General features: G+C 39.2%; 5 protein-coding genes across 5 annotated transcripts; 2 read left to right on the top strand and 3 right to left on the bottom strand.

The window, feature by feature from the left end:
* Window positions 1–1288: 1288 nt before the first annotated feature.
* AK88_03721 (uncharacterized protein) lies at window positions 1289–4132 on the top strand (the record flags this gene model as incomplete). Its single annotated transcript, XM_012481331.1, has 1 exon — window positions 1289–4132. One exon carries the CDS (start codon window positions 1289–1291, stop codon window positions 4130–4132), a length of 2844 nt encoding a protein of 947 aa, XP_012336754.1.
* Window positions 4133–5166: 1034 nt separating this feature from the next.
* AK88_03720 (uncharacterized protein) lies at window positions 5167–6497 on the bottom strand (the record flags this gene model as incomplete). Its single annotated transcript, XM_012481330.1, has 2 exons — window positions 5167–5274; window positions 5421–6497. 2 exons carry the CDS (start codon window positions 6495–6497, stop codon window positions 5167–5169), a joined length of 1185 nt encoding a protein of 394 aa, XP_012336753.1.
* Window positions 6498–7473: 976 nt separating this feature from the next.
* On the bottom strand, window positions 7474–7701 carry AK88_03719 (uncharacterized protein; the record flags this gene model as incomplete). Its single annotated transcript, XM_012481329.1, has 1 exon — window positions 7474–7701. The coding sequence occupies one exon, from the start codon at window positions 7699–7701 to the stop codon at window positions 7474–7476; it is 228 nt and encodes a 75-aa protein (XP_012336752.1).
* An 867-nt stretch (window positions 7702–8568) lies between these two features.
* Window positions 8569–12891, top strand: AK88_03718 (uncharacterized protein; the record flags this gene model as incomplete). The annotated part of the gene is made up of 1 exon (XM_012481328.1): window positions 8569–12891. The coding sequence occupies one exon, from the start codon at window positions 8569–8571 to the stop codon at window positions 12889–12891; it is 4323 nt and encodes a 1440-aa protein (XP_012336751.1).
* Window positions 12892–13357: 466 nt separating this feature from the next.
* AK88_03717 (uncharacterized protein) lies at window positions 13358–17854 on the bottom strand (the record flags this gene model as incomplete). Its single annotated transcript, XM_012481327.1, has 1 exon — window positions 13358–17854. One exon carries the CDS (start codon window positions 17852–17854, stop codon window positions 13358–13360), a length of 4497 nt encoding a protein of 1498 aa, XP_012336750.1.

The following is a 17854-nucleotide window of genomic DNA, read 5'->3' as shown; positions in this document are numbered from 1 at the left end:
GTTACGCTTACGTGGGTGTACATACTTAGGTGAGTATAAAATTGACAGACGGCATAATTTTACAGTACAGAAAATGTGAAGTTAATCGCCGTCCGGAAATTTCGTACTTGCCATTACATTACTGATGTAAATGTTTCCTCTGTTTGCGTCTGGTTGAACGACGCAACAGGGAGACGGTGCGTCTGTTTTGTGTACCACTTAACGTGCCTTTATGTGTATACAGATATAAACATATGTGTACATATACGCGCATGGTACCGTATACTTGCGCTTACGTTTTTTAAGTAGGAAAAAAGAGGAGTCTCGTATGAGGCAGTAACCTTTCCTTGCTGCGCATAACTCAACCCGCAGCACAATTGCAATTGCAGACATACAACTGCTACGCATAACTCGCTTCCGCTTTATGAAAAAAACCAGTGCCATTTTTCATATTAACACAAGCTTCATTTTCAATATTGATTATTTTACGTATTATTTTATTTTATTATTATTTTTTTTTAATTTTCTTTTTTGATATTTTCCAAAGTGTACGTTGTTTTTAATTCGTTTTACTAAATATTTATTTTCGCCTGCATTTATGCCATCACGTAACACACGCGCACGGCAAATATAAGATTGTATGTATGTCTGCGGGAACGTACGCACGTGTGTATGTACGTACCTGCGCCTTCATGTTGCCTATGCATTTCGCGTGTTAAACGCTGTGCACATTTTTAAACCGTTTAAAACGGGGCAGCAAAGCGAAATCAACGTGGAACGTTGCGACTCCAACGGCCACCGCACGAACGAACAACTTTACTCAACCGATCCGTCCGTACTTGCCATTGTTAACGTCACCAAGAATTGTAGAGAAACATGTGTCCACGCAGAGAAGCAGGGGATTCGATATTTTAAGTGAACAAAAAAGGGGGAAATATGCAAATTGTCCTGGGCAAATGTACAATTACGTGTATATTTGTTTACATATGTGTATGTGTATGTATGCATATATATATGCCTGTGTATGCTTACCCATACTTATGTAACCGTGTGTATGCGTGTGGCCAAACCTTCCCATGTGCACCCGCCGTACATGCAAAAAAATAAAATAATAGTACTATCCGTAAGGAGTAAATTACGGAGATCGACGGCGCACAATTGAATTGTTCGCACTGTACAAAAAAAAAAAAAAAAACGACACAAAAAAGGTTGCGTACGTATATATGCGCATACGCATGTATATACGGGTGAGTATACGTATTCGTAGCCATATGTGTATGCACATATGCACGCCCCTGTCGTCCAAACGATGACTGGCAACCAAAGCCAAATAGAGGAGGCACATGCTCCAGAAATTGCCCCAAGACAAGGGGCAAAAAATAGGAAAACATTCCGCAGCTTCCACTTTTTGAAAAAAAAAAATGAAGAACGTAGTGCCGATAATACAAGAAGCAAGGATCACATGTTCTCATCAAGTAGGAGTGATTACGCTTCTTTGAAGGATAATCAGAAGGAGGTAATTAAAGGAAAAGTACCCAAGTCGTATGTACGCGATTTGGAAATACCCAACGTTAGGGTGAGAAATAAATTTCAGTTTGTTCATGTGCATGGCGCAGAAAATGATTCTCCAAATCAGCGTCTTCATGAATCTAGTGAACGGGACGATGTTGCCCTCCCCCAAGATTTAAGCGGCGCGTCCGCCACAGACAGCCATAGCTCAGGTCATGGTGCAATTAATGATGCTAGTCATGACGCCATCGAGAACGTGAGTAACAACGTCAGTAATAACGCCAGTAATAACATCAGTAATAACGTGAATAACAACGTGAGTAATAACGTGAGTAATAACCCCAGCAATGGCATATCGGGGACGCGAGCGAGTCACCAGTCCGCGCAGGATGAGGACGAAAGTGCCTCCCTACGGGTGGATTCTTCTCTTCCAAATACATCAACAAGAAATAACGAACACGAAGAAAATAATTCCAGCAGCGCCGCCATTGGGCAGGAAGCGAATGGACAGTCATTGGGTATGGTTTCGGGAAATATCAGACAGGTGGGGCATGTTACTGGGGACAGCGGACCGAATGGAAATGTTACATGCGAACATACTCCTGATGAGAACCCCCCTAGTGAGAATCGACTAAATGAGGACACACAACCTCCTAGTGGAGGAAACATAGAAACACAAAACGATCTTCTAACAAACTTAGAAAACCCAAATCAGAACGAGGCGCAAAATGACCCAAGTCGAAGCAGAAATTCAGCAGAAAACACATCGAATGCAGAAGACTTAGACTATTACGTCTTAACGATAAGGGACTTAAGAAACACGCAGGTGAATGAAAGCGAATACGAAAATGAAGAAGGGCTTGAGCTAGCTTTTTATCAGAGATGCATTATTGGGAAGATATTTGGGTATGAAATAAAGCCTATTTTAGAAGAATATAATTTGAATAAAGCCATTAGACTAATTCTGTTCATCTTATTGATGCTGGCACTTTTTAGTATAGAATTTGTCCTACTGTATAATAACCTATTAAAAGTAAGGGTAGCGGAAAACCAGTTTCTTCTAATCGAATCAAATTACAACAGCGCCTTCTTAAATAATTTTCTGTTTCAATTTAACGAAAAGGAATTAAAAACGTGGCACCTAACGAATGACATGATAAGGGATGAAATAACAAACGGAAATTTTACACTCTACGATAACATGTGTGAAGTGGTTAACAAGTTAAATATAAATTGTGACGAACATTTGCTAGAATTCTACAAATCGCATGGTGACAAAAATAAGAAAAAAATAATCGAACATTCTATTCATTTGTATGACGAACTGAGCCAGAGAAATATTTCCATTTATAGGGTAAAGGAAACTTTGCTAAGTCCATGTAAAGATATAAGCACAAGGACCCTCACCGAAGGAAGTAGTTATATATTTCTATTTGTAGCTCAAAAGAAGCATCTAAAAATTAGCACCCCCTTTTTAATACTAACGGTTTTTTTCTTCTGCATGCGTATCGCCCTAATCCTGTCAAGAATTCTATACGACTTTGTGTTATTTTTGTGCTTCAAGAATTACAGACTGTCAGTCGAGAGCAAAAGGAAGTACCTTGCCAAATATATGTGGTCAGTGAGCACTATCATGTTTCTAGAGATTATATTAGGGGATGACTGCGTCATTTGGTGGATACACGATATTGACCCTATTTTTAATTACCACTTTCAATATTTCTTGTGGTACATATCTCTGTTCTGCTTATTGTCGTATGTACTACACAGAGTGTTTAGGAAGTATGCACTAAGAAATGACAGTAGCAACTGCTCAGCAGCTTCGTTCTCCATGCAATATATTCAGGATTTTCTCTTCGCGATTAACATCATTTTCGCCTGCCTCTTTATACTATTCAATATAAGTAAGGCCACAGTTATCACCATTATCATCACCGCCATAGTGCTCTTCATAGATATATTAAATGACTCCTACTTAGAACAAATACGACTGACCAATTTTGAAGCGTTCCCATCATCCAATCGGCAAAGAAAGAAAAAATTATACATAATTGAAAATAACAAAAAAAATGAAAAGAAATTTACTCTAGTTAGATTAAATGAGCACATTTATAGAGAGGTCACCATGGAGAGTAACTCAGAAAAACGAACAAGTAAAGGTGATTTCGATACCAATAATAAAGACCAACTGAAAAAGTCATGTGAGAAAAAAAACAAAATATTTAACTTGAAGAATTTATTTAATAAGGGAAAAATAAAGAAGACAAAAAGTCCAAAAAATGCCACCAGCAATGGTAAAGAAGTCGAGGAGGGGAAAGGTAGTAATAATAGTGAGGAGGAAAAACATAGCTATGTTGATGGTGAAAAATATGACGGTATGCATAACCCAGGAACGTCATCTGTGGACTATTGCGAAATTTGCGATGAACGCCTTAAAAATGTGGTGCTGTATCCCTGTATGCATGGAGGATTTTGCGAAACATGCATACGGTCCATGATATTCAATTCACTTAAGTTGAAGGACTCCTTCCCAAATTGTCCTCTCTGTCGAGACGCCATCAAAAATGTCTACAAAATATCATACGAGGATAGTCAGCAGAAGGTCGAGGCCGTCACCATACTCACTATCAGGGTGAAGCAATGATAATATATTGCATGTCTCGCAGAATTTGATTGCCGCATCGTGTGTGTGTGTATACATTGGTAGTATGCTTTTGCCCACCCCCCTTTTGTTTTCACATTGTGTGAGGAACTGTGCCCTTTCCTCCCCCTGCACGGACGACCGTTTGTTTTGTTTCACCCGTATCACCCCCCGTTTGTTCCTTTGTGTTTTCATTTTTAAATATTGTCCTCATGTGCGCACCATGTTCGCTGGCGCAGCTACCCATATGTGTGTGAATATGTGTGTAAATGTATGTATAAATATATATCTAAATATATGTGTAAATATATGTGTACATATCTATATGCATGTTTATGTATTTGTGTACCCATTCGCGTGCGCGTACGTCGAGTCGGTAGCCATCGCAGAACAGCAACCCTCTGGCTGCTATGGCGAATCACCCAAAAGAGCACATGAAAAAATAACTGCAATGGCATATTCATTCCCTTTGTTTCTGCGTATTCCGTTTATTTTTGTGTCCCCCCGTTCATTCTGTGCCCACCCTATTGTTGTTCACGCGTTTTTCCTTATACACCTGCCCTGTACCTTTTTTTTTTTTTGTTTTTTCGCGTCCCTCCTTGTTCCATCTCCCACGCGATTCATACGATGTTTATCTGGGTACGTAGGAGGAAAGGTGCACACTTGCACGCGAACCCGAGGACGCCCATACCTGTGCACAGGACAATGCCTCCAGGTGCACATGTAACGAGGCCCCAATTTTTAAGTTATTCATATTTATAAAATTAAATATAACCAAATAACTTTTAATAGTATGACCAACTCGATCTATTTTAAATTAATGATTGTACCGTTGTTCACGAAAAAAAGGGAAAAAAAAAATTTTTTTTTTTTTCCACAATTTGACTTAAAAAAAAACTTGTGTCCGGGCACCTGCCTGCGATAAGATCACATATCGAAGCTTGCCAAAACCTGAGATGGGGAAGACATGGATGAGAAAAAGTGTACACGCATTGGATTGGTTTGCAAACGATTGAGTTCGCGTACCATTTCGCGTTTCATATCATCCATGTTATTCCATGTACCTTCCTCCTGATGCTTCTGGCCCGGTCAAGATTTCCCTCCAGGAAGCTAAAAAAGTCCCTCACGCAAAAGTCGATTGGGATCTGTAAAAGGGAGGGAAGCGGCGTACCCATGGGGGGAGATTCACATATACAATTGCCTATCTGTGGGGTGTCATCATAACACGGGTCCCACCGTGCGGTATCACGTGGTGTTTCCCACGATTGCGCATACACACAGGCATAATTACGTAAATAAAACCAAAGGTAGGGCACAAGGATATGGTTTTGTCCAGGTAGACAACCAGCGGAATTTGCGTTTGATGATTTTTTAAAAGTTTGAGGCAGTTTTCTAGCAACCACCTATCGGCATCATCCTTCAAGTGCATTCCACATAAATTTTCGACCGCCTTTTTCTTTACTTGTTCCTCTTTAATGTCCTTATGCAAAAAAATTAAATTTGGATCAAATCCATTTTGAACAATTTTATAACTGCTATGGAGGATGTCACTGTCGTATTTATATTTTTTATTTTCTATGTCTGGGAATTTTTCGTGTGCTATTTTATTTGCAACTTCTTTCAGTTTTAGCAACTTTTTTTCCCTCCTCTTTTTGTGATTAATTTTTTGATATTTTTCTTCTAATTTTTTTTTTATGTAATGAAAGTAGCTTCTTCGTTTCTGTATTAACAAGGCTTGCTGTTCCGATGGTTGAAACAACGCCTGTGTGTTTTTTACATGCTCGGTTAAATCGTCCCATATGGAGTTGATACCTCCATTTTTTTTTCCTCCCCCTTTGTTCGAACTGAATATGTCCTCATCCAAATTTTCGATGCTGTCCTTATCGCACTCGTCCAATATGTTTACATTTTTTATTTTCTCCAAAGATTGCCTAATGTCGTATATCAATTTTGCTGTGATTTCTTCCTTCTGTTGGAGTGATAAATTATTTGGAAGGGTTTGCAATTTAATGACGATGTTTTTATACCTCCCCTTGATTATTTTATTCTGTGAATTTTCAAACACTTTAAAAAACACTATTTTCTTTTCCAAGAATATGTTACTTTCGCTTCTTTCGGACGAACTTAAAATGTCTATGTATGAATTTAAAACACTGAGCGATTCGCTGTTCACCTTTTTTAGCTCCTCTGGTAACTCTTGTGTTAAGTCTGGATGTATTTCTTTATAAAAGAAGAGGATCAATTTTCGCACGCTCTTTCGAAAGATACTCGATTGATATTTTCTTCCATTTGCAAATTGAAATGTGCATTTTTTACTCGTAAGGAAGTTGTTACACCTGTTGAGGCTGCTCATCAATTTTGACAACATCGGTTTGGCCTGCCGTTTTTTTTTCGTGAATGTTTTTTTTTTTATTTTTTCCTCATTCCACCTTCGCCAAATGGGCAAATAAGCAGGGAGAATAAAATTGGTAATAGAATAAATAGTAAAACAAAAAAAAATCTGTGGAACGAACTAGCTAAAATGGTTTGCATGAGGAAACCTGAAATGGATGATTTAACAGTGTAAATGTACCATTCCCATTTGGGGAGCGGCAGGTGGCACTAAAATTGATATAAAAAAAAAAAAAAAAATTGGATGCCATTTTTTGGCTTAATTTTATCGTACTCAAACATTACGTATGTGTGATTATACCAACTCCAAAGAGGCAAAAATAAAGACCCTTTTTCGGTGTACTTTCGCTTTTTTATGATGGGCACATACATACCATTTTGAGTTCTATATATGTGTACACCGAGTTGCACAATCTTCGGAGGAATATAACTGTGCCGTTTTAAAATGATAAAAAAGTGGGGTGTGAGTTCACTTTCTATTTTGTTTTTCCATTTGAAGAAAACAAACAAAAGGAGAAAGGGGAAAAAGTGCAACAACAAATGGAACAGATTAATATAAACAAAATTGTAGAAGTCGTTGCCTTTATACAAATGTGCCCCTTCACTTCCCCCTGGCTAAAATGGCAAAATACGGATGGGCATAAAATGTAAAATTGACAAGGGAAGTGCAGTTAAAAAGGGTGCAATTAAAAACATGGTGCAGCTGAATGTCCCTTTTAAAGGAGTGCGTCAGGGGGAAAAAGAAAAGTGGCGCCTCTTAAAAATGGATCAAGTAAGACTGCATCATTTCAGTGGTATGAAAAAAAAATAAAAAAAAAGAGCGATAGCATATATGTGTAAATGTAGGCCATTCTGAAACAGATACCCTTATGTGCAAACGCTTGTACGTGTGGAGAAACGTCCGTGTGAAGGCTCCACGCGAATGGGGCGACGTTCTGTCCCCCCATGCGCCCTCACTTGGACAGTTGAGACTCCTGCAGATTCTTCCCCACCAGTGTATGTATTTCCATATATTTATGGACACACCTGTCAACACAACTGGTTTCGCCTACCGAAAGTAACGAATCGTTTACATCTGGTATACATTTGCTCCAACAGGTGTTTTGCATGCGCTTGAACAAATCAGACATGCCTAGTAGCTCTACCACGGTGCTATTTACTTTGCTTATGTTTTCATTCATCTTGTGTAAGGAAGTAGGTGCAAAGGGGGTTCTAAGTAAAGGCTTTTCTTGGATGTTGCACTTGGACCTGTGCATAAAACGGGAGAAACGTGTCAATTGTGGTGAAATGTTGCTCTATGTGGAGCTTATGCGTAGCTGCAAGGTTCACATGGATACACGGAGATAACGTCACTTTTTTTTTTCTCTCTCTCATTGATATTACTTGTTTTCCGCGATTTTTTTCAAAATCTATGCTTCAAAAATGTGAGGAATGGATGTTCTTAAGCAAAGTGAATTCATACGCATGGCACCTATAGTAGTAGGATTTATCCTTTCTTAAAAGTGGGAGAACAGGTGGGGTGAAGGATCCGCGCGAGGAAATAAAACGCAATTCTGTGAAATTAAACTAAATCGAATTAAAATGAATCAAATTAAATCGATTTAAGCTAAATCGAATCGAGTGAAAACCACTAAACGCGTTCTTTTTTTTTTTTTTTTTTTTTCCCAATAATCACAGAATGCGCCGCGTGTGTTAACGGATGCTCTATAAAAAAAAAAAAAAAAAAAAAGCAGCATTTTGATGTGATGGCATAGGCATATATGCGTGCATATACATATGAATGCACTTGGCAATATGTAGAACGTTGAATGAACAATTATGTTGGACACAGCATTTTTTTTTGTTGTATGTGTACATATTAATGTTTGTTGTAGGAGGAGGGCAGAATGGCCGATTACAGTAGTAGAACAGGGCCAGGGCAAAACGGGCTGGTTATCTCCTTTTTTTTGTTCCCTTTTGCAGCTTTTTTCCATTTCGCATAATTCTACCACTGGGGAAAAAACATCGTGAAGGGGGAAAATCACCAAATGTGATGTGGTGTGACCAAGATGAATAACTACATGCCGAAAAGCTTCGACGAAATATTAATACACCCCAAGGATAAGCAAACCATTTTGGACTTTTTCACCAATTTGATAAAATTTAATAATGACCCAATTTTAAGCAGAGAGTTAGAAAGCTGGAGCAGTGCCAAACAGACAGTGGATGTGCAGAAATTAAAGAACATATGTGTAATTCTGGGGGCCACGGGAAGTGGGAAAAGTACATTAATAAAGTACTTATGTGACAAATTAAATATGAGAGAGTGCCACTACGAATCAGAATCGCAGGAACATATCTCTTGGGTTAGAAAGACTAGTGAAGAGAATGAACAGTACTATCATCCGTATAATAATTTCTTACTCTATTCGAACTGCCAAATTGGAAATACAAAAAAGGTAACAAAAAAACATGGGCAAAAAGAGGATGAGAATAAGTGTACGAAAAAGAACAAGGTATGCAACATGCTGTTGTGCCACGAAATTAGTAGTAACAATAATAAAAGGAAGAACAAATATGAGCACAGAGAAAATTGGCCATTACAAAAAATTATTAAAACTGAATCGGGGAATAGCCACCCAAATGGCAGAATGAATAAATCCGCACCACTAGATGTTGAAAGTGGGGTTAAAAAGAAAATTGTAGCAGATTTGGTAGAGTGTAGCGACATAAACGGGAAAATAACAAGCGTGACGCTCAAATTGTACAGTATTTATATGAACCTAGTAAATCACACAATCAGTGCAAGGAGAAAAACAGGCAGTCCATTCTGTTTAGAAGGACAGGAGGGTTTTTTCCCCGGTACTGTGTCTAACCAGTTTAACAAAATTATACACAAAAATTACACCGTGGGGATTAACATGTGGAAAAAAATGAACAAGCTATTAACTTCAGCTGATAATTTGAAAAGACACATTGTGGAACACGAAGAAGAAGCACATACACTTGAGAAGGAATTTATAATCGATATGTTTGTAGATGGGAATCATAGCGAATACGTAGTTAACAGCATGCAGTGTTCCTCTAATTTGCGCGAACATATGAGCTCAAACGCAAAGGAATCGAGCAATTTAAGCAAATCAGTGATGGATGTTTTAAAATTGTTTATTAACCTAATGGAAGAAGTGAATGACGATTTCGCCTTGGCCAATACGCTCAGGGAAGAATTAACAGACTTTGTCGAAAGGAAGAACATGAGACAGAGGACAGAAAAGTTCATGTCCTATGGAAGAAGAAACTACTGTGTCATTAATGGAATGGAGGAAAATGAAATGCAACGAGGGGAAGTGAACAATATGGATATTTTTTCCAACGTGTGGAAGGAAGAACTGGGAGAAAATGCCCCCTCTTCGATTATTGACTCACTTGAGGGAGAAGTCAAACAGTTTGTAGAATCACACAGGGGAAAGCAAATAATCCCCCACTTGTTGGAAAGCACAAATTTAAAGCAATGTATAGGGCAACACCAACACATTAGTAGTGAACTGTGTAAGCGGGAAAAGATCATCCGAGCGCTTACTGGTGAAGAAATACACCACATTTGGCAACACACCACTTTGCAGACTTACGATAATAATGGAATGTATGATACCATATCTCAAACGTGTCACACGAGCACACGTGCGTTGTATTTAATGGCACTAAACGATCAGTTCACACATTTAATTAACAATTTTTATTTCTTGAATAATATTAAGGGGTTGTCTTTGTGCAATTGTTTCTTGGGCAGCCATGTGACCGAGGCAATGATTATTAATACAACCCTTGTGAGTTACCTAAAGAGACAAGTGGCTAATGACCTTATTAGGAAAAATAACTCCCCGAAGAGGGGAAATGAGGACAGTGCACCGATGAGGCCTCCGTTTCCCTCAAAGGTTGTGGGCACAAAATTGGTTTCGTCATTCGCCAACTCGATGGGGAATATTCTAACGAATTGTAACGAGGATCACCATGTTGCGTATACAAAATTGAGAAGCATACTTGAGGGGAAGAACAACCCCTTTGAGGATGAAACTTCCCGTTTTACCCTTCTAAGCAATTCCAAACAAACGTCTGGGGATTTTGCCCTTACAGAAAAAGCACAAAAGAGAGTAACCAATTACTGCAGCGAGCTTTACAAAGTGAACAGCAGGGTGGCGAGCAAGCTAATTAAGTGTAACGATTTCATGGACGAATTAATAACCCATTTGGGCAAAGACAGAGATGTGCAGGCAAAAATGCTTTGTGCCCTGATGGAGGATATAGAACTAAACGATAGTATGGTGAAGTGGTTCATACCAAATTTTCTGAAGAAACAAATGAGAAGAGTCATTTCTGGGAGCTGCCTCTACAGGGAATTTGTCAACATCGATCTTAAGAAAAAAAGGGAAGAAGAGAAACAAAAAAATTACTACGAAGAACATTTTATAGGTACTCGTGCGGTCCTGCTGGACGAATTACCATTAATCGAGTTAGAATACTCAGAAGACTTCCGAGCAAGTTGCGCTAGTACGATGGAGTTTATATTCAACCGAGTCAATCATTGTAAACAAGAGTATATAAAGTACCTTCGGGAAAACAAACCCGCGGAGGAGTTCCCCAAATGCTATGCAATTCACCCCATGGTAATCTTTATAAATTCGTATGATGAAATAAGGACCGTCAATACTTTGCTCGGAATTGATATTAATAATTCTTCATATGTTTCTTTTGTAAGGTTAAAAAAAATGAACCCACTATATTTGGAGAAAGCCCTGGCAGAACGGTACTACTGTAGGATGATCAACCTGAACCGGAACGTGAAAGAGGTTTTGAAAAAAATGACACAAAACTGCAATGGAGACATACGGTCCTGTTGTAACGCGCTGGACTTACTAAATCGCATTCCAAATTTGAATGAAATGTCACTGGAAGAAATTAACAATATTTCTCTTCTGTGCCAAAATGATGTTTTTTCCTTTGCTAGGAAGGTTCTGTATAGTGATCTCAGGCTAGACACAATTTCGACGGACCCTTTGTCCGCCTCAACCTGTTTCAATGTAGGTACGAATTATTCTAACTGGGAAACCCACAATAAGGTAAACCATGGGAGGATAAGCGAACGCGCAGTTGGGAATAACTACTCAGCAGTTACTACCAACTATATTGAGGAGGCAAAAAAGGAACCCCACAAAAATACTCTACACACTTCCACATACAGTTTCGCCTCCCATACGAAAATGCCTCTTAGCACCAGCAGTGGCCACCAGACGAATCGTCTTAACATGCAAAGTGAGGCAAAGACACAAAAACATGATAAAACATACAGAGAACTTTTCACAGAATTGGATGACAAAGCACATATGCTGAGCACAACGGAGAAGTTTCAAGTCCTGTCATTGTTAAAAGAAAATTATATATATTTTTACAACAGCTTATCTGATATGGCTAGATTATTTTCAAACCTGAGTGCTATTAATTACTCCTTTCGTGGGGTCGACTGCTCAAACATTTTAATGAGAAAGGGCCATGAAAACATGACTGACGATGTAGCAAGATTTGTGGATGACCACTTCAGGTTGACCTACAGATATTACATAATTTGTAATGGGAACCCCCAGAATCCAGTGGACAACGCACCCCCAGCGCAGGAAGGGTTAACTAATAAGGGCAGAAACAGGCCAGCCTATTCCGCGCACACCCACGCCCCGTCTACCCATGGAGTGCCCCCCGCATGCCACGTGAACACTTTCTTCGCGCTCAAGACCAATTACATGAATAAATACTATCACCATTTTAGCCTAGTCAGGAAGGAATTATACGACCGTTACATCATGATTGTGTTGAGGAGGATAGCGAACCAACCTGTGAATAATTCGCATGATGTTTCAGCAAGGTACCTTTTTTTCTTAAGGGGGAACTACGAATTGTTTGCGAGTTTTTTCCCTTGCTACATTATGCTGATTATACAGCACTGGAATAGTATGGGCGAGTCCAAGGACACGGATGTGCAGGGTCATGATTGGGATCCCCTTTTTGTTTATGCCCCAGATGAGCCACCCAACAGTGATCCGTTTTCCCTTAACAAATTCTGGGACATGCTACATCATTTCAAACACCGCGGTTCGGGGGGTAAGAAAGCAGAGGAGCATGCAACGGAGATTATTTCATTTGCGGAAACGTTTATCACTCCAAAATTTATAGCCCTTTTTTTTCCGTCTTATTTGAAGTACTTAAAGGAGGGGACGAGGCAAAAGCAGATCATCCGGAACTTCATCGGAAATGAGGCCGTGTCCACCGAAACGTACTTTGAGATGCGGAACGCACTGCGCCTGCACGATATGCAGCTGCACAGCTATTTCTTCGACTACTGAGATGGGGGCGGCAAGCGTTAGCGCGTGCGGCGGTTTGTCTAGCTCATCTCCTTCCTTCGTCACCTGTTTGTCTGCCAGCTGCACCCGCGGCTGCCCTACCCCTTCATTCGCCTTTTTTTTTTTTTTTAAAATGGGAAAGAATTTTAAAACTAGTCTTTTTTAGTAACACCAAAAAAAAAAAAAAGAAAAGAAAAAACAAAATTGACAGCAAAGTGAATACTGCTGGAATTAATCTAAAACGAAGAGACACAATAGGACAGACAAAGGTTATACTGTCCTTTTTCCGTAAGTGCCGCACGGAGGGTCGCATGTACTAGTAGCATACCCATGTGTGCGATTTTTTAAAAATTTTATTTCGTCAACAAAATCAGGCGTATAAAAATGAGAAAAACTCCGAGGTTGTAATGCGGTGGAGCGGTACACCACTTTTGCGGAACGAATGAAGAGCGCCATGCGCACACAATCATTAGTAAGAAAAATCATACAACACTGAAATGATCAGCAGGAGCACTGCAAGGAATAGGAGCAGCTCAGTCATTTTTACATGCTTGATTCGTAGATACCTAGAGGGGTAGACATGGATAATATTTTCATTAATTTTTCCATTCACATAGTCATCTATCTGGTAAGCATCCTCATACCCATGCAATGGCTTCTCTGGACAAATCAAATTAATTGTTGGTAATTCGTCGTACTGGTTTTCCTTCTGATGACCCGTAAGTAATGGCTCCGTCTTCTCATCAGCATTAAAATTTTTCAAATAATTTAACTTAGAATTAGATGTGGCGAACGTTTTGTTCTGCATATTTTCCTCCACGTTATTGTCGCTGTAGGAGACAAGGCCGTCATTTGTGTGGTTGGACAAATTTGTGTTTCCCTTTTGAGTGCTTTGCGCGTACACCCTATCGCAGCCGTCATTTCGACAGTGACTGTCATGCTCACGGTCACCTCCTGTGTCCCCGTTCATTATCATCATAGGATGCTTGTGTACCCAGTAAGCATTTCTGGCATGTTTATATTTGCTAAAAGTTCCTCTTTTCTTATTCTTCTCACTGAAGGAGAGCAAAAAGTTGTACTTGTAATAGTTGAATATGTTGTTTATGGTGTCATCGAGGTTACTCTGTCCATTTCCTTTGTTAATTTTTGGAATCACATTGTACACATTGTCCGGCACGGACAGTGTATTCACATCTTTGTACATTTTACTTTTTCGATTGAACGAATTTAGCCAGTACAAGATTCTGTCCTCTGTTTGGCAGTTCTCCTTATCTGCACATCCCTCGTGATTACCATTTTCTGGTGGAATCCTTTTTCTGCTGTGAGCTAAATTGGGAAATGTTTCGTACTTGTTCATGTTGCTGTACTGAGATGTAACATTCACTTGGGTGTAATTTGCACTCCCCAGGGGATCAGCTATTTGCTCATTTGTTTCAAAATTTTTTTGTGAGTCTTCAGTTGCGTTTTTTCCCCCGTTTTCTTTGGTTCCCTCCAATTCATTTATTTGGTCGAAATGCACATGCACCTTTTTGTCACTGGAAAAAGATAATAATTTTTTGCAGCCTGCATAATTATCGACACTTTCGGTTTGCAAAAAAGAAGGTGCACTTTCTTCATTTGTTTTTTGTCTCATCGGGCAGTTCCTCTGAGAATGTAACTTCTTCAAATGTATCATGCCATTTATTGCATCTTCATAATCTTCCATGCCATGTTGTCCATTTTTATATAAATTGAGGGAATAAGAATAAATATCACTTTTGGATTTTCTGAAGGAGGAATTTAGAGAATCATTTGAATGGAAAGATTTTCCTACGTTAGATACATTCACATGCATGTTACTGTTTGGAAAAGTATTTTGTCTTGCTTCATTTTTATTTCCATCAAAGGCCCAGGTTAAATTTTTTTTATTACTTATTCCGCTAATGAATACGTGAAAATGGTTTTCTAAATTATTACTTAATTTTCCTTCATATGTATCATTTGAGGGCATATCAATTTGTACTTCTTTCATTTCTTCCTCACCGAGGTTATCTCCTCTTGGTTTAGTGTCCACATGGGTAGTTGCTGTTCCAACTCGTTGGTACGAATCATTTACCCCCTCTTCTTCTTCTGCTTGACAATTCACCGCTCTTGCCCTCCCTTGAAAGGGCTTACCATGCGTCAAGTGTCCTCCCTCTTCCAAATCTGACATTTGCTGCTCCCCAGTTGGAAGATCTGTACAAGGGAGCGCTTCCCTCCCCTCGTTATGAACATCACAGATATACGCGTGGGGACTTACCTCTAAACTGCAGTGGGTTGGATCCCCTTCATTCGGCGCATTAAGCTCCAGCGAGAGTCCCTTCCCAGGGTTGTCAAAATTGTATAAATAGCACACATTACACACGTCCTGCACATCGCACATATCGCAAGCGTTTTTCCCGTCCGAGACACCCGCCAGCATCAGCTTCAAATTCAAAAAGGAGTCAAACATGTCTGAATGTTTAATCAAGTACTCATCCCTTTCGTAATTATTTTTGATTATTCTGATATCGTTGTAAATATCTCTGGACATGTCTGCTATTAATTTATCATTTAAAAGTTCACTATCGGTGATGTCTGAATAGTCGGAGTATTCTTGTTGTTCATTTTTTATAGAATGTCTTTTGTTTTTTTTATTTTTATTTTCAAACCCGATCACCGTTTTGTGCTTCCTCGACTTTCTAACGTTGTTTGGTAACCTTTGCTTCGCCTTAGGGTTGTTCTTATTTATGTTGTTTGCCTTCATATTGAAGAGGGAGCTGCACTTGCGCAATTCGAAGAACTCTGTATTGTTTTTCCTTCGACGGTGCAACTCGCATGCATTTTTATTCCTTTTCTCGTCGTCTTCTTTGCTGTGGTAACCCTGCTCATTTTGCGGCACCGGTTCGTCCACATCTGGGGGGATCCCTCTACCCGTTAAGATATGTGTACCTTTTGTAGTTACATGTGTGTGGTCTACCACTTTAGATGCGTTTTCTCCAGATTGTGCTTTTATTGGCACTATGAAATCGTCCCTGGGGGTTATCCGCATTGGTTTCTCCGAGCCGGGAAGGAGGAATTCGTAAGGACCCTGCCCTTGAGGTGCGACCATTTGGTTATTTCCATCTTGCTGTGTGTACATCATCGGTGATTTGGCATCTGTTCCATATGGGGCATTCATAGGGGGGGTGCTTAAATGCACCGAATTGTCCCTTATTGGGTTGCTCTCTCTTCGATATGTTCCCTCTACATTGGAAGCGTTATAGTTTATACCCCCCACATGGGGGTAGCTCGTCTGGCTATGCGGGAGCGGGAGTAAGCCTTTTTGCGCTTCATTCGGGACGTTATTCGGGGGAGTATACAACATGCTTCTTGCCTCATTTTTTGCTGCATAACTCTTTGGTTTGTCTTCACTGCACAGTTTGTAGGAGTTCGAAGTCATCTCTTTCTGCGCCCCATCAGCATCCCGTGGGTAATAAAAACCATAAATGGGCTTCTTCCTTTTGTGCTCCTTCGGGTCATAGAGTACAAGAATATGATGTAGGGGATTCTTCCCAGAGTAGGGGATGTTCTTACAAGCTATGAGATATATAACAGACGGAGTGATAAAATTACAGGCATAGGAGAAAATCAAGCTGGACCAAGTGAAGATATTTTCAAAAATAGCCCTGGAGGTAAAAAAATAGGAAATCAAAAAGGGGAAAATGGTTCCAAAAATGAAAGCCATTTTTTCAGAGCAAATATTACTATTGATTAAATTGTACCGAGTAGCTATGCAGTAGACATATATTCCCGGGGCAATGGTTAATAAGTCAAATAGGTATATACAGATTTTCATATATGTGTTTATAAAAGGGTTTTGCAACATGTCATATAATATATTATCACTATGAATCTCAGGGTAGGCTGTACATAATATGTACCCAAATATATAGTAAACGAAACAACAGAAAAGATTGGAGACCCAAACAGTTTTGATAATTTTTACGTCTGATTTCATTTCGTTTGCCCAACATGGAATTACTGTCACTGCTGAGTAGGAAGAAATGTATGATGAGAGAAGCTGTCTGAAATTAAAATCTCCAAAAGCGGTTGGGTATTTTATATTGGTGTATTTCTTTATGCCCTTATTCATTATGACCCCACTGGCGTTGTATCGATATATTTTAAGTCCAGCTAAGTATATCATTTGAACAATGGTGCTCATCAGAAATAGGAAAGAAAATAACTGTATCTTCATGTTGTCTTCCAAATTGGATTGGGAAAAATAAATCGATATAATCGCATTGATTACATACCCCACCGTTATGCACACCACATAACTGTTGCTGTAGTATATTTCGCTTATGTCTATGAGGTAGTTTATTTGAAAATTAGGGTACAGAGTAAACCCTACAGTATAACCTACGACATTTATTATTATGTAATCCATTGCGTGGGAAACTATTACTATCGATATGATGTTGCTTGCTAGGATACTTGCGTAGTAACACATCTGCATCAGCCAAAAGAATATGTTGTTCTTCCCTAAGAAGTAACAAACTGTTGAGATGTACTCGTATCTCTTATTAAAATGGATATTATTCGGGATCATGGTCATCGCACGTAGAAAAAGTAAGGTGTTAAAAATGGTTAAGACGCATATGAACATGTTTGTGATTAGACAAGGTAGCCATCCTGAACTTTTGAACACATATGGAATTGACACAAGTCCTGATCCGAATATTTGGTTTATTAGGTATATATAGCTATACCTATTTCCTATCGTTTTACTTCCAAAATATTTCTTCTCCTTCAGGCGCTTTACCTTCTCGATGTATTCCTTCTTATCATTGTAGTGCGCATTCCCCTTTTTGTTTTTTCCTTGAACATTCATTTTCTCTCTTCTCTCCAGCTCTTCTAAATTATGGTACTCTGTGTTTGTCTGATCGCCCACATGTTTTTCGCAACACGGCGGTCCACCCCCCAT

This window comes from Plasmodium fragile (assembly GCF_000956335.1).
Source record: "Plasmodium fragile strain nilgiri unplaced genomic scaffold supercont1.45, whole genome shotgun sequence".
Classification (NCBI taxonomy): Eukaryota; Apicomplexa; class Aconoidasida; order Haemosporida; family Plasmodiidae; genus Plasmodium; species Plasmodium fragile.
The sequence above is the reverse complement of the archived record's forward strand: the minus strand, read 5'-3'. Positions and strand labels throughout refer to the sequence as shown.